General features: G+C 61.0%; 3 protein-coding genes across 5 annotated transcripts; 2 read left to right on the top strand and 1 right to left on the bottom strand.

Moving 5' to 3' along the window:
* Positions 1–3334: 3334 nt before the first annotated feature.
* LOC140915257 (glyoxal reductase-like) lies at positions 3335–4902 on the top strand. Of its 2 annotated transcripts, none has more exons than XM_073354835.1 (2): positions 3335–3392; positions 3806–4902. In XM_073354835.1, the coding sequence occupies exons 1-2, from the start codon at positions 3367–3369 to the stop codon at positions 4668–4670; spliced, it is 891 nt and encodes a 296-aa protein (XP_073210936.1). In that variant the 5' UTR covers positions 3335–3366; the 3' UTR covers positions 4671–4902. The 2 variants fall into 2 exon arrangements, with proteins under 2 accessions (XP_073210936.1, XP_073210937.1); XM_073354836.1 differs by lacking the exon at positions 3335–3392 and adding an exon at positions 3519–3639.
* Positions 4903–5285: 383 nt separating this feature from the next.
* On the bottom strand, positions 5286–7357 carry BAD (BCL2 associated agonist of cell death). Its single transcript, XM_073354834.1, has 4 exons — positions 7333–7357; positions 6776–6933; positions 6267–6439; positions 5286–5666 (listed from the first exon to the last, which is right to left on the bottom strand). The coding sequence occupies exons 2-4, from the start codon at positions 6897–6899 to the stop codon at positions 5538–5540; spliced, it is 426 nt and encodes a 141-aa protein (XP_073210935.1). The 5' UTR covers positions 6900–6933; positions 7333–7357; the 3' UTR covers positions 5286–5537.
* Positions 7358–7797: 440 nt separating this feature from the next.
* Positions 7798–14975, top strand: GPR137 (G protein-coupled receptor 137). Of its 2 annotated transcripts, none has more exons than XM_073351741.1 (7): positions 7798–9120; positions 10111–10160; positions 10856–11081; positions 11397–11546; positions 11953–12081; positions 12953–13141; positions 13786–13874. In XM_073351741.1, exons 1-6 carry the CDS (start codon positions 8755–8757, stop codon positions 13115–13117), a joined length of 1086 nt encoding a protein of 361 aa, XP_073207842.1. In that variant the 5' UTR covers positions 7798–8754; the 3' UTR covers positions 13118–13141; positions 13786–13874. The 2 variants fall into 2 exon arrangements, with proteins under 2 accessions (XP_073207842.1, XP_073207841.1); XM_073351740.1 differs by lacking the exon at positions 12953–13141 and adding an exon at positions 14258–14975 and having other exon boundaries at positions 7804–9120; positions 13786–13892.
* Positions 14976–15850: the final 875 nt, after the last annotated feature.

The following is a 15850-nucleotide window of genomic DNA, read 5'->3' as shown; positions in this document are numbered from 1 at the left end:
CATACGCTTCATTACAAACTAGTAAACCCGCACCCACGCCTGCAAGTCAGACACTGACGAAGGGAGGAGGAAACCTTCCAGCTGCGCCTCTGCTGCTCCCCGACCCCAGCTCCCTCCCCCCCAATCCCTCTCTTCCAGACACTGCCCCCCCCCAAGCTCCATCCTACAAACGCTCTCCGGCATATGTCCTCAGCCGCCAGTTCCCCCTCCAAACGCTTCCCCACCTGCCCTCAACCCCCTCTTGTTCTCCGGGGGATCCCCGAAACCCCTCTCCCAGCAGGGGGCGCTGTAGGGAGTGGTGGGAGAGCCGGCTGTGGGAGGAACTCCTGGCTTCTCCAGACCCGCCTCTTCCAGCAGGGGGCGCTGTAGGGAGTGGGGGGAGCGCTGGCTGTGGGGGGAGCTCCCAGTCACCCCCTTCCCTCTCCTATTCTGTAGTCCTGTCTGGCTGTTCCCCTCGTCGCATTCTTCAGACACCCCCATTGTCTGCGGCTCCCAGACGGAAGGGGAAAGAGTCCGTGTTCTTATCTGATCCCTTCCCCCCTGCTACTCCCCCATCTAGCCAGCTCCATTGCAAACCACCCTGGAGCTCCCAGCCCTCGTCCCACCCCAGTGAGTGGGGTGGGGAGGAGGGGGCATCTTCCTTCCTCTCCCCACTGTGAGGGAGGGGTCCCGGGAGTCCCCCTCTTCAGTGGGCGTTTTCCAGGGCAGGATTATGCCCCCATACAGGTTTGTGGCGGTACCGGTTGCGGGGGTGCCTCAGGTATATTCCTCTGCTAGATCCGGCGGGGGGGGGGAATTTGGCCGATGGGGGCAGGTCAGCATTGAAATCTGGGGTTGCAGCGGGGGGGGGGCTGAGAGGGGGCATAGGGTGGGAGATACAAGGCTGGAAGGTGAGGGGGTTCCATTGGGGGGTGAGGGAGATGTGGAGTGTGGAGGGGCTCCCAGGCGGGGGGGGGGAGGTGGGAGGTGGGGGCTCCTAGGCAGTGGGGGAGGCGCTGTGGGGATCGGTATGAAGAAAGCTTCCGAGAGGGGGAAGGGGTTGCTGGACTATGGTTTCAAGCGAGGGTGCCCTCCTTGTGCTTGAGGGGCGTCTATGGGGTTAGGGGTCAGGTGTTGCTTTGGGGGTCTGAGATGGGATCTGGGAGCCGAGGGGACACTCAGGGCTGAGGGGTGGTAATGGGGTCTGGAGCTGAGTCATGCGTGGGGGGTCTCCCTTGGAGCGGGAGGTGATTATGGAGTCTAGGAGCGGATCGGGGTGGGGGGCGAGGGGGAGCGCTGGCTCGGGATTCATTCACTCCTGCGCCGCCCCTCACCCCATGCTGCTACTTCCAAACCAGCGTCCAGGCAGCGATGCGGGGCGTCCTCTGCTGGTCGTTGGCTGGTTCTGCACCCTGCAGGTTCATTCAGACTCCGCACCAGGGAGTCCAGTCCTGGCCCCCTAAGGAGAGCGAGGGCAGCAGATTGGGGGGGGACGGGAGGGGAGGCTCCCTTGGGGTTGGCAGGATGAAGGGGTCGGCGGGAAAGGGGTTCCCCGGGGTTGGGCAGGGAGGTAATGTGATCGGGAGGAGAGGGGACTACCGAAGGCGGGGGGGGGCAACAGGGAATAAGGGGTCCACCAGGACAAGGAAGGAGTAAGGGGCAGGGGCTCTCCTAGAGGCGGGATGGTAACATGGTCGGGGGGAAGGTTTGGGCAGGGGAGGGGGTTCACCCAGGGTCAAGGGAGGAAGGGGAAATAAAGAGTGGGGGTTCCATCTTCCACAGAAGATGGGGGTTTAATGTGACAGTGCTGGGGAAGGGGCAGTTCCCCAGGGTGAGGGCTGGTGGCTAACAGGGTAGGGTGGGGGGAAGATGTTGCCCATGGGATTGGGAGGTTAGCATGGTTGTTGTTGGGTCCTGGGGCTGGGGAGATTCTGCCCAGGTGTGGGGCTGAGTGCTGTGCTAGGGGCCCCCAATAAGGCAGAAGCTCTACCACAGGAGATGCCCACAGCAGAATGCACATGTCACAAATATGTTGCCATGGGTTGTCTGTTGACCTATAAGAACAGAGACATAGCAGGTGGCATGCAGGTAGAAACCATGCAGCAGTAAAAGCTCATAGTGCACATACTGAGCATGCACCCTGAGGTGCAGGCATGCAGTATGGGTACATGCATGCTGTTGTGCACCCTGGTTTATAGCTGAAGCGCAGGGATGCAGTGTGGGGTTGGTGCATGCACCATGCTCTCTGATTTATTACTAAGATGCAGGAGTGTAACATGGGGGTACATATGTGCACCAAGGATTTATACAGGGGTGGAATGTGGGGTACATGCATTCACCCTTCATTATTTGTATTACTGTGGCACCTAGGTTTCAGAGTAACAGCCGTGTTAATCTGTATTCGCAAAAAGAAAAGGAGGACTTGTGGCACCTTAGAGACTAACCAATTTATTTGAGCATAAGCTTTCGTGAGCTTGATGTGAAGCTCACTTCACCGATGAAGTGAGCTGTAGCTCAGGAAAGCTTATGCTCAAATAAATTGGTTAATCTCTAAGGTGCCACAAGTACTCCTTTTCTTTTTGTGGCACCTAGGAACCCTAGTCATGGACCAGGACCTCATTGTGCTAGGCACTGTACAACTGGAACAAAGACAGTCCCTGCCAAAGCCCTTCCAATCTGAACAGATGAATATAAACAGATGAGGGAGTACAAAGAAACAGAGGCAATATTGGCCAGCATGATAGCAGCGGTCTCAGCAAACTCTGCGCTCTGAATTATGCCCATGGGGCATGCTCTGTGTGCCACAATTTATAGCTAAGCCTTAGATACAGTATGGGATATATTCATGCACCTTTATACCCGAGGGACAGGGGGTGCAGTGTGGGGTACGCACATGCAGCATGCACCCCAATTTATACCAGGGTACAGTGTAAGGTACATACATACACCCTGATGTGTACCCAAGGCACAGGGATACAGCGTGGATACATGCATGCACCATGCAAACTGATTTATAGCTAAAAGGCAGGGGTGCAGCGTGGTGCACCCCGATTTATGCCTGGCCCGGAGGGGTGAAAAGTGGAGTATTAGCACCCCACTTTATTCGTGAGGCGCAGAAGTGCAGCGTGGGGTACGTGCATGCACGATGCAGCCGGGCAGATCTAAAGCCCCAGGGTTGCATGTGTGCACCCGGGGAAGCTGCATGACTGCAGCAGCGCACCCCGCCCTGGCCCCGCTCGACAGCAGCCGGACAGCTCCCTAGTGCGAGCGGCGCGCGCTCCCTCTTTCACTTCTTCCAGCCCTCGCACCAGGAGCTCCGCCCCCCGACGGGGATTGGAAGGTCCCGGCTCCGCCCCCTGGTCACGTGGGGGAAGTTGCGCCGGAGCCATGGAGGAGGCGGGGGCGTCGCTCGGGTGAGTGAGTGTGTGTGTGTTGGGGCAGCGCCCCGGGGGTCGCCGCCGCCGGCGGGGCGGCGCCTGGGCCGTGGGCGGCCGGACTCTGGAGGTGGGTGCACTGGCTCCCCGGGGCGAGGGCGGGGCAGGGTCAATAAGCGCATCCCCTCCACCTCGCACGGTGCGGATCTGCGCTGGCATCTCGTGCACCCTCGCGGTGCAGGCTAGGGCGAGTCCCGCATCCCCCTCGCGCGCTTGCGGCGGGCAGGTTCGTACGCATATCCCCGTGGATGCTCGTGGCGCAGACGTGCATGGGCGTCCCCTCCCTCTCGTGCAGGGTTGTAGCTCGGCTTTGCATGCACACGCCTTCTCTCCAGTCACTGCCCGGAAAGCGGCGGTGGCGTCCCTAACACCTGCATTTATTCCTCCCGTAGGCCCACGGAGCAGACTGTGCAACTGAACAGTGGAACCCGAATGCCCCTGCTTGGCATGGGCACTTTCCGCCTGCAAGGGGCTGAGCTCGTGTCCCAGTGTGTGGACGCTGCCCTAGCCCATGGCTACCGCTCCTTTGACACAGCTGCTGTCTATGGCAATGAGGCAGCGATTGGGCAGGCACTGGGTGCCCTGCTGCCCCATCATAGCCTAGCACGCTCTGACGTCTTCCTCACCACCAAGCTGGGTCCACGGGACCAGGGCAAGGTCGAAGCCGAGGCCGCCTGCCTGCGCAGTCTGGAGCAGCTGGCCTGTGGCTACCTGGATCTCTATCTCATCCACTGGCCAGGCACACAGGGCAAGCCCCAAGGGGACAAGGGCAACCGGGAGCGGCGCTGGGAGAGCTGGCGGGTGCTGGAGCAGATGTACCACGCTGGGCACCTGCGGGCGATAGGCGTTTCCAACTACACCCTGGGACACCTGCAGGAGCTGCTGGCCCACTGTCAGGTGCCGCCAGCTGTGCTGCAGGTGGAGTGCCACCCAGAGCTGCCCCAGCGGGAGCTGTGGGACTTCTGCCAGCAGCATGGCATCCATCTCCAGGCCTATGCCTCACTGGGCTGTGGGCAGCTGTTGGGGCGGGCAGAGGTAGGGCGGGTGGCGGAGCGCCAGGGACGTACCCCTGCCCAGGTTCTTCTACGCTGGGCCCTCCACCAGGGTGTGGGGGTGATCCCCAAGTCTGTCAACCCCACCCGCCTGGCTGAGAATGCCCAACTTTGGGGCTGGGACCTCAGCCCGGAGGACATGGCTGAGCTGGGGGCGATGGACTGCAGTAGGCACTACTGCTGGGACCCCAGTGGAGTGACATAAAGTGGAAGGTGCATGTGTGTGGGGGGAGGCATGGTCAGGTGCGTTGTTGGGGGTAAGCATGCGTGGCAGGGGGCAGTGTTGCAGGGGGGAGGGAAGATGGAAGGAACTCGGATGTGGTGGCAGGCACATGTGGCTGGAGAGGGTGGTGCTGCTACAGAAAAGGGACAGGGTAGCAGTTGTGTGTGGCCAGGGGAGGCGGTGCTGCAGGCAGGGGACAGGGTGGCAGGCATGCTTGGCTGGGGGGGCAGTGGTGCGGGGGGGGGCAGTGGTGCAGGAGGGGAACAGGCTGGCAGATGCGTGTGGCTGTGGCCGGGGGGGCTGGGGACACTGCAGGAGGGGAACTGGTTGGTAGGTGCATGTGGCCGGGGGTGGTACTAAACAAGGGGAGTGGGTAACAGGCGCGTGTGGCTGGAGGGTAGTGCTGTGGATGGGGGAGGCAGTGCTGCCGTGGGGAAGCGCAGTGGCAGGCGTGCATGGTTGCGGGGACGGTGTGGCTGGGGCGGGGAAGGCAGTGGGGAGCATAGGTGTCTGTGCCTAGGATTTGGAAGGGGGGCACCTGTGACGGTGGCTGTACCACCACAACAGAGATGCAATAAAAACTAATAAAGGTAGCCATAGAAAATACCTGTTTTTTATGACAGCTTCCCCGGATAGTGTAAAAAACCCAGCCTCTTTCCCCCTGTCCCCCCAGAGATATATGTCAGGAGTCACCCTATGGAGAGACAGGCAACTGCCTACCCCCAGGGTTGGGTAGGGGGGAGTTTGGGGGAATATGCTCCATACAGAGCTCCCCCACATCGCCCTCCTCCCAGGAGACACTGGCATCCTGCAGAGTTCGGTTCCATCACCCCAGCAGGGAGGCTGCAGTCACTTGGAGCTCCTAGGGGGGGCATCACGGGCAGGTCTGTGCCCCAACCAGGCCTGGAGGGTCTCTTTCCAGCTGTTCCCCTGGTGCATCTGGGATGTCGTGCCTGCACTCTTGGGGCGTGGAAGCACCTGGAGGGGGAGGGTGACAGTGAGAGCCCAGTGGGGACACCCCCCTGCAAGTGCCTCCTCCCATTGCAGATGCTGACCCTACATAGCAAGCCCTCCCATGAACACCCCCCACTGCTCCTCTGGCAGCCCCCCACCTCTACTGCCCTCCCTGATGCTCCCCCACTTTCTCCCTGCTCCCTCTGCAGTGCTCCATGCCTGCCCCTCCCTTGTGTGGGTGAGCCAACTGGCTGCCTCTCTGATGGGCACTGCATGCTGATGGCCCTGGCCAGGTGAGCAATGCCACCCCACCTAATCTGTGTGTGGGGGAGAGAAGGATGGACCCACCTCCAGTGGGTGCTGGAAGGGTTCCTCTGAGGTGAGTGAGGAAGTCTTTTTAGCTTCCCAAATCCTCCCCACCCCTGCCCCTCGGTCCCCAGCATCTTATGGGTCCCTCCCAATGCCAGCCACAGGTCTCTGGCTTGAGACCGGGGAGCCCATTGGGTTGGCAGTTTGAGTGCAACTGCCCCCCAGGGATTGTGCCCTCCTTTCTCCCCTGTTTCATCTTCCCATGGGGGTCATCCCCTCTCCATGTGCCCCCTGCCCCTTCTAAACACATCTCACCTGCAGCGCCACGTCAAACTCATCACTCATCCTGCGCAGCTCCCGCCCATAACGCATGGCAGCCCAGAGGATAGGGGGGGCTGAGCGTGAGCGTGCCCGGAATGCCCCACCTGGCTCATCCTGCACTTCTGGCTCCAGAGATGGGGGGTCTGACCCTATCCGGTTTCGCAGCTCTGGAGGGGCAGGGGGAAGAAATTGAGGGGTTGGAGTTCAGGGACTGATACACCCAAACACACCCACAAACCTGGAGGGGAAGGCTGGAAGCCCTGGCATTGGTGGGGAAGGGGCAATGCTTTGTGAGGATGGGGAATTCCCCCAGAAAGGTCTGGAAGCCCCACGTAGGGGATAGCTAGGAGAGGGGGACTCCCCCGAGCTGTGTGTTACAAGGGGCAGAAGCTCCTCCCCATGGAAAGATCTGTGACCCCATTGTGGACAATGCTCGGGGGTGGGAGGATGAGCATGCTGAGACTAGGGCTGCCCTCTCCAGTCCGCACGCGGAGGGGTCTCACCAGCTGTGGGGGTGCCTGGCTGCTTGGAGCCGGGCGTGTGTGCCTGCTGCGACTCCGGGGGAGCAGCCGACTCCTTCCCGCGCCCCGGGAACACCTCGTCCGGGAACTCCTGGATGCGAAACATGCTCAGGGGCGGGGCATGGCGCCCGGGCGCCGCGCTGCAAGAGAAGGCGGGGATGTCAAGGGGTGCATAGCCCCGGGCCCCTCACTCGGGAAAAAGGGCTCCCCGACATTACCCCCGGGACTGCCTGATCTCCCTGGGCCCCTCCGCACCCCGGGATCTACCCCCCTCAGCACCTGGGATTCCCCTCTCCCACCCTCCTGGGGTTGTATCCCGTCCCACCTCCAGCCCCCCCAGTCTCCCCCTCAGCTCCTGGGATTTCCCTTCCCTCACTCACCCGCGGGGGGGGGGGGGATGCTATCAATCAATCAATCCTTCCTATTTACACCCGGGATCGCGGACCCAGCCACAGTCACCCGGGCAATAGGGACTGACACCACCCGTGCCCAATCACAGATTCCCTACATCACGGGGGGAAGCTCTGCCCCCTAGTGACCTCAGTCGGCCCCGTCTCCCGCCCCGAGTTCATGAGGCTGCCGGCGCCAACCACCCCGTCAATCTCCCCGCGAGCGGGGCGCTAGGGTGGGGGCGCAGGGGAGTGCAGAGGCGGTGGCGGGCACTGGGCTGGGGGGAGTGACATGGCGGGTGCAAGGGTTCTGGGGGGCTGTTCAGGGGTCACTAGGGTGGGGGCGCTTCATTTGCCCGTAGCTAAGATGGCGGCAGGAAGTGGCGCTCTCGCCGACCTCACGTCTCGTTCTCTATGGCCGGGGCTCTTTCCGATTTGCCTCACGCCGCTTGCGCGGGGGGTGGAGCCGTCTCCAGCGTGGGGGTGGGGAAGGTTACGCACTTCGCGTAGCTAGTCGCTGCCGGCTGCTGTCATCGCCGCTGCCCCTGCTGAGGCTGCGGAACCCAGGCGTCCGAGGACTCTAAGGCGGGGGTCTCTTAGTGGGAGGCGGTGAGGGACCCTGGCGTCCGAGGACCCGGGGGAGGGAAAAGGGAGTGGGGGAGCGTTAGGGGACCCCCAAATTGGGGGTACTTTGAGGAACCCTTTGAAGAGGATACGCCATTGGGGTGGGTCGGGGGACCCAGGAGTCCGGGCACCTTCGTGCTGGGGCGCAGCGGGAGGGGAGCCCCTAAGTGAGGGCCCCCAGGCTGGGGAGGAGGAGTGGGGGACTCTGTAACCTGGAGACCCTGGTGTCTAGTGAGGCTGGGGAGGGAGCAGAGAAGAGCCCCATAGAACAAGGGGAGTATTAGGGTTGGGGGCATTCCCCTCACGCCGGGCAGGCCCAAGTCCTCCCTATCGCCCTTTAACCTGGGCTGCCCCCTCTCCCCCCATGAAGCAGCCTGAGCCTGTCGGGCCCCCCCTGGCCTCTCTTGCCCGAGGACTTTGCCCCTTCCTGTGGAGGAGGCTGTGATGTCCACAGCCGGTGCTGCTGTTGGGGAACTGTCGTGGGGGGGGGGTGTCCAGGGTGGGCTGGACCCCCCCCTCCACATACATCCGCGGGAGCTGGTTCTCCCTCCCTACATGCTGGACTCAACACTTCAGAAAGGGAATTGATCTCTTGACACGCTGTTGTCCCAGACAGCAGCGGTACCCCCAGCCCAGGACACACTGTGCCCCCCCATAGCACTGGCACCCCCTGCTCAAGACAGACAGATTTCCCCTAGGGAAATACCCCAGGACAAGCTGTGCCCCCAGCAATAGCACCCCTGAGCCCAGGTTAAACTGTTTCTCGCTGTAGTAGGGCATCCCCCTTGGCCCCTCAAACCCACTCTGCTACAATCCACATCCCCCTGGCACCTTTCTTTCTCCATACCAGCCTTGCTATATCCTCCCCTGGCTCTCAGGGGATGCTTCCCCTCATAGCCCTCTTCTAGCTGGGGTCCGCGCGCCCTCCCCTCAGAGAGACGGCTGGGCATGGAGCAAGCTGCCAGCAATCTGACGGTGATTGTGCCAGCCCAGCGCCTGACGCCAGCTTTCCCCCCGGCCGTCAAGCTGGGGCTCACGGCGCTGTACACAGCGCTGTACGCCCTGCTCTTCCTCTCAGTCTATGCCCAGCTGTGGCTGGTGCTGCTCTACCGGCACAAGAAGCTCAGCTATCAGACCGTCTTCCTCTTCCTCTGCCTGCTCTGGGCCACCCTCCGCACCACGCTCTTCTCCTTCTACTTCAAGAACACTCTCAAGGCCAACCAGCTGGGCCCCTTCCTCTACTGGCTGCTGTACTGCTGCCCTGTCTGCCTCCAGTTCTTCACCTTGACGCTCATGAACCTCTACTTTGCCCAGGTAATCGGGGGGGGGGGCGCGCTGCACTGCTCAGCCCTGTGAGTAAAAGCCATCAACTAAGGTTTCCGCACAACTTCACTTTTCCTTGCCTGGCACTTCCCAGAGCTGGGGATGGAACTCAGGAGTGCTGGCTGCCAACCCTTTCTCTAACCACCAAAACCCCACTCCTCTGCCAAAGCTGCGGACAGAACCCAGGAGTCCTGGCTCCCGGCTCTAGCCCGCTAGACCTAATTCCCCTCTCAGAGCTGAGGACAGAACCCAGTAATCCTGACTCCCAACCCCCTACCTGCTGTCTAACCCACTAGTCCCCACTCCCTTCATATGCTGCTTGCGTAAATATATGTGGAGGTGCCCAGACACCCCAGTGATGGGGTCATAGGAGTGTCCAGACTCCAGAGAGTTGTGTCCTGCTATGCTGAGTGCCTGGTCCCTGCCCCATGGAGAGGACTTCAGCATGGGCCAGAAGATCAGTTGGGGGGTTAGGGGGAGGGAGTGGAATGGAGGGAGGGGACTATTTGGCTATGGGGTTGAGGAATGGGAAACAGGGTCTTTCCCCTCTAGGGTGCACTTGCGCCAGTCTGTCCTAGACAGGGCAGGGAGGGGAGGAGAGAGGGGGAACTGGCTTGTTGAGAGGTGTGAGGAATGAGATATGGGACCTTTTGCCTCTAATGAAATCCTGGCATTAGTGGTGAGTCTTGTGGGGGATGAACAGGCCTCAGAGACCCAGCCTCTCTCCCTTTGGAGTGGAGGGGCTGCACATGGGGGGGTTGCTGCCATACCCCCAATTTTTCCTGCATCCCTGCTGGCTCTGGTGCGCTCTGACCACAGCTGGGTCTGGCTTGTTGGGAGCTAGGGGGGTATGTTCTGTTTGTTGATGTTTTGCAACTCATCTCCCTTGGACTCTGCCTCCTCAGCCATGCTGCGCGGGGCATGCACTGGTGGAGGGGTGCCGTTTAGGCTGTGACCCTAACTCTGCCCCCCCTTCCCTAGGTGGTGTTCAAGGCTAAAGCTAAGTACCACCCGAACATGACCAAAGGGCTGTGAGTATCTCCCCACACTCCCCCCCGCCCCATATCCATGCGGTCACTTACAGGCCCTCCACGTCCCAAGCTGGGAATAGAACTCAGATGTCCTGCCACCCCCTCTCCACACTGGAACCCACTACACCCCCTCCCCTTCCAGACCCAGGGATAAAACCCAGAAATCACTCAGCTGAAATGGGGCCATCCCACCCCCAGCCTGATTCCGTCTCCCACATTCCCTGGTGCTGGTGGTTTTGGCCTAATGGGCATAGAGGCTCTATGCTCACCCCCCTTCCCTGGGCAGGGCTGGAACAAAGGCTGGTGGGGGGAGTGGGATTGGGCTGGCTCCCTGTGTGGGCACTCCCCCCCCCCCAGTAGCATCCTCTGAGCCCAGCAGCAAAGCTTCTTAGGGGATTGAGCTGGGGGGAAGGAGAGGGAAGCTGGAGAGATGAGGGAGGGGCAGGGATGGGAGACTGTGGTGAGGAGGGGATCTGGGGAGAGTGGGAGGGGCAGGGAATGGAGTAGGAGAGCTGCACTGAGTGGGGCAGAGGGATCTGGGGAGGAGGGAGAGCTGTGCAGAGGGATCGGGTAAGGACGGGGCAGGGGAGCTGGTGGGGAGTGGAAGGGACCTGGCGGAGTGGATCTGCCCCCCCAGGGCAGGAGGGGAGCAGTACGTCTCTAGGCTGGCCCTCCAGTCTCAGTTTCTCCTGCAGGCTGGCTGTGCGGGGGGCCTGCCTGGGTGCCAGCCTGCTGTTCCTGGCAGTGAATGTGGCCTGTGCTTTTGTGGTGCGGATGGGGCGGGCCGAGCCCTGGGCCGTGGTGCTGACCCGTGTCCTCATCAACGACTCACTCTTCGTGCTGGGTGCGATCACCCTGGCACTCTGCCTCTGCCTCGTGGCTCGCGGCTCACCAAGCACGAGCCTCTACCTGCAGGCCAAGGTGGGACACATCCTTCTCCTCTAGGGAGCGCTGGCTCCAATCCAGCCCCAGAGCCGGGGCACTGGCTGACTCAGGGTTAGGGATGGTATATGGGGCCCTTTACCTCTCGGAGGCGCTGACTCCAATCTGACCCCAGGGTTGGGGGGAATGGGACATGGAGCTTACCTCTAGGGGGTGCCATCTGGCACTGGCCAGAGACCATGCTACCTGGGTGGGTTGGGGGGGGCCCACAGGCCTGATAGGAATCCTGTGGGAATGGGTTGGGGAGGTTGGGTCCCAGGTATGGTGCCTGCATCTGTCTCCCTCCCTCCCCAGGGCACCACAGTGTGCCAGACAGCAGCCATGGGTGGCACCATGGTGCTGCTGCACGCCAGCCGTGCCTGCTACAACCTGGTGGCTCTGGCGTTGAGTTCCCACACCCGGCTGGACTCCTTCGACTACGACTGGTACAATGTTTCAGACCAGGTCAGTGCAGACAGGGAGGGGGGTGGCACCGATGGAGAGGCGGGGGGGCCTGCAAGGTGTTGCGGGGTGGAGGTGGCGGAGCCAGGGGAGTGAGTGGCTCCAGAGGGCTGGGGGGATGGTGCATGTGGGGGATAGTTGGGGGGAGGCTCCAGGACTTGGTGGAGGGTGTGGTTCAGGAAGGTTAGGTGACTCGGTGGGGCTGCCCTTCCATGGAGACTGGTGTCTCTAGCTCTTTGTTTGGGGGAGTTGGGCACAATCTCTCCCCACTGTTTGCTCTCTGTCCTTGGGGGGCAGCACCTCAGCCTTTCTGCAGAGCCTCATTTTGGCTGGTGAGGATTTAGGGGGCACCCAGGGCTGGTGGCCAGACCCCCAAAGGAATCTGAACTGTCTCCCGCAACCCCTCCAGGCGGATCTGATTACTGACCTGGGGGACCAAGGATACCTGGTCTTTGGCCTCATCCTCTTTGTGTGGGAGCTGCTGCCAACTGCCCTGCTGGTGGGCTTCTTCCGGGTGCACCGCCCTCCCCAGGACCTGGTGAGTGGGGCAGCGGGAGCACAGGATTGTGGGAGTGGAGCAGGGCCTGCTGGGTTAATTTTGGAGGAATAACTGGACACAGAGAATCAAGGATGTTTGCGTGACCCTGGCACTGTCTAGCTCTAACCAAGGTTTAATGGGGGTTTGAGTACAGAGACCTTGGTCTGCTCAGCCCCATGGCAGCCACCCCATTAAACACCCTCTGAACCTTGGGTGCCAAATACAGATAAGGGAGGCGAATCAGTGAAAGTGTTTGAAATGTGAAGAAGCCAGACTTGTAACTGCAGCCCTTGTGCCCGTTCCCCTCACGGGGGAGTTTCTGGAAGGGCAAAACCCGTCTGGCGGCCTCTGAGGTGCCAGTAAAGGTGTAATAATGCCCCGTGGTGGGGAGCAGAAATTAGTTCAGACAGGTTGGGCTGGTGTCATTGCTAAGGTCCCACTCTGGTCCCTAGAAAACAAAACAAGACAAACACACAATAGGAAATTAAAACTCCCGGCCAAGTGAGAAACGTGCCCTTTGTGGAGCCGACTTTCACCTGCAGCCTCTCTGCTGGAGAAACACAGGCTGGGCACAGGGCCCCCCCAGCTGCTCCGGGCTCCTCAGGCCCCTGCTTTGAACTGCCTCTTTGGTCATAGGTGTGTGGCAGAGTTGCAAAATATGCAGTGTGGGCTGGCTAAGCCAGCCACTCATTAGACAGGAGGCATAAGGAGAGGGAGGGGAAAGAGAAGAAATAATGGGGGAGGGGGAGAGGAGAAGGACGCATGGGGTGGGGTGACAGTCTGTCTCCCAGGAGGTGTTTGGATTTAATAAAGCTGGTGGAGATGTCATCTGGGTCCGTCTTTTTCCCGGTCTGATGAAAGTATCTCCTAGGGTCAGGATGACAAAGGCCCAACGGTGTCATGGTGGATCCAGAGGTCCCAGGAGATGGGGGAGCAGCCAGCCTCTTCCTGGTCTCCTGTCTCAGTCCCTCGGTGTTATCAGCCTGTTTCTTCCGTCCCCAAAGTCTTTTCTTTGAAGGGCCCCAGAAGGGAGTGAGGGTCAGGACAGCCCAGCCCCTCGGTATTTTGTCCACCAGTTAGGCCTAATTTCCAACACACCCATTTTGGTCCCTTGATTTCTGGGCCGACAAGTCTTCTGTTTAGCAGCCCTTGTGTTAAATCTGTTGGCCTACTGCTCCGTTTGCTCCTTTCCCATCAGCATTTTCTGGCCCCAGCTCTTGTGACGTGTTCTGAGCTTGCGCTCCCTTCTTGCAGTCAGGGTGGGTTTGCAGGTCCACTTGTTATGCCAGGCTGGGGAGGAGGAGGCGTAGCCTGCTGAGATGTCAGTTAGCAGCTTCTGGGGTCAGGAAGGGCCCACCCCCCACAGTGTGCCGCCCAGCAATGGGGGATTCCCCAACCCACTCCTCATGGCACAGTGTGCTGGCGCAATATAGGGGATCCTCCTCCTCTGTGGGGCAGGACTGTTACAGCACAACAGGTGGGGGGCAGGTCTGATAGGAGTGGGGGACCCCCACAAGGTGTCGCAGGCCTCAACCTGGTAGGGGGGATCTACACAGACACACACACCCTCACAGAACAGCCTTTGTCCTGTGGATCAGCCTGGTGGGTTGCAACCACCTGGGGAAGGGGGAGGGCTGTGAAGAGAAACCTGGCCTCCCCCCTCCAGTAATAGCCTCTCTCTTCTCTCCTCCGCCCCCCCGGCAGAGCGCCAATCACATCATCAATGGGCAGCTCGGGGGCTCCCGGTCCTACTTCTTCGACCATCCCGGGCAGTATGAGAACGAGGGGCCCCCCCGCAGGAAGGGAAGCAGGTAACCCCCCCCCAACTTTCCAGTCCCCCAGGCAGTGCCAGAGCGAGCCCCTCCCCAGGGAGAGCAGCAGGTAACACCCCCTGGGGGGGAGACTAAATGGGTGGGAAGGGAGCCCCAGGGTGGTCCTCCCTCCAATGGGGTTTAAGGCCCGTGGAGGAGAACTGACCCCCAATGGGGTCTCACTGCTGGGGTGCTGGAGCACTGCATGCTGGGAGCTAACCCCTCTGGATTTGTGCCTGCTGGGGCTCTGCATGGGGTGGGGTGGGGCAGATGGGGGGGACCCTGTTCTGGGGAGTGGGATGGGGGGGATGGTACTTTGGGGGTGGATCCCCCACCCCATGTAACTCCCCCCCTCTGCCTTGCAGCCTGGCAGGCCGACTGGGCAGCGGCAGCTGGTATGGAGCCATTGGCCGGACTGGGAGGGATCCGGACTGGCTGGGGGGGCAGCCCCCCACAACCCCCCTGCTCTTCTCCCAGGTCACTGTGCAGGCCAGCCACCACCACAGCCTCTACTCCACCCCGCAAACATAGGTGCGCCCCCCACCCCGTGCGTCACAGGAGGACGTTGGTGAAATGCGGGCACGAGGACTCGACGGTGTGGAGGGCGGTGGGATGTGTAGGGATGAGTTCAGAGTGCAGGAAGTGGAGGGAACCCAGCTCTGTGCACCCTCCAGCTGAACATTCCCCAACCAAACCGCGCCCCCCCCCCATTGCACAGGGATGGCTCTGGCACCACCCCACACGCTGCAGCCTCTGAGGGTGCAGGCCAGTTTGGGCAGGGATCCCAGTGTCCCCCCGTGGGACAAAGGAAGAATGGACTGTTTCCTCCCTCTGCCGCTGAATGTGCTGCAGCATTGCATGTCAGGAGTTCCCCCTCTGGATTCATGCCTACAGCTGAACCATCCCTGGGGGGTCACGCTGTCGTGGGGTGCCAGACTGTGGCTCAGGTGCCAGCTCGTGCCCTCCGATGCACGCCAGCTCCTGGCTTCTCCGAGAGCTCTCCCCAGCGCTGCCCTCGCATCCCAAGGCTTTGGTGCTGTCCTGTCCCTCCACCCCAGGCTCAATAAAAGGTTTGTGTTTGTGGCACAGCCTCTGTGTGTGGCTTTTGTGGGTGCGGGGAGCCAGGACTCCTTGGTGGTTCCCAGCTTGGGGAGAGTGGAGTCTAGTGAATAGAGTGGGTTGGGGCTGAGAGCCAAGACTCCTGGGTTCTGTTCCAAGTTCTGGGAGGGGGAGTGGTGTCTAGTGGTTGGAGTAGGGTGGGGGCTGGGAGCCAGGACTCCTGGGTTCTGTTCCAAGCTCTGCTACAGACTGCATGAGCTGCAGCAGGTAGTTTTCCCCGGCGCCCCACCCCCCGTTGGCTGGCACAAGCAATGTGTGTGACTGGGCTACATGGCTACCCTCACTCCTTGGACTTTAAACCCCCATCCTGATGGGGTTAATCAGCAACCTGTCCCCACATTGGCCCAGCATAGGTGGTTGGGGTGGGGAAGAGAGCCATGCCCTGGCAACCCTCCCCATGTGGCTGGAGCTGCCTGTTAGTCTGGGAGGAGCATTGCCCCCAGAGCTGCCCTGTATTTATTCCATCTCAGCCCCCCTTTATATTGCCCATCCTAATCCTTTCTGCCTCTCGCCCTGCAGGAGTGGCACTGTTCCTCCTCCACCGCAGGGCAGGTGCTGTTACCCTGCCTGCCCCTGCTAATCCCTCCATAAGCTGATCCAATGCTAGAGCCAGCTCAGCCAGGCGCAGGGGTTAGAGGTCACTGAGGACCAGCTCTTGCCCTAGTTTCTTGGGTTCCGAGGCAAGCCCTGTCCCGGATACCTGGGTTCTCTGCCTGACTGAGGCCTGCCCCTTTCTCCATGTTTACCCCACACATTTTGGCAACGCCTAGGTTGATGCAGTTGCAGCACTTGCAATGGGGGCTGGAAGCCTGGGCTCCTGGTTTCTATCTTGGCTCTTG

The sequence above is a fragment of the Lepidochelys kempii genome, chromosome 7, assembly GCF_965140265.1.
Source record: "Lepidochelys kempii isolate rLepKem1 chromosome 7, rLepKem1.hap2, whole genome shotgun sequence".
Classification (NCBI taxonomy): Eukaryota; Metazoa; Chordata; order Testudines; family Cheloniidae; genus Lepidochelys; species Lepidochelys kempii.
Note: the sequence above shows the minus strand (reverse complement) of the source record. Positions and strands in the feature narration are given on the sequence as shown.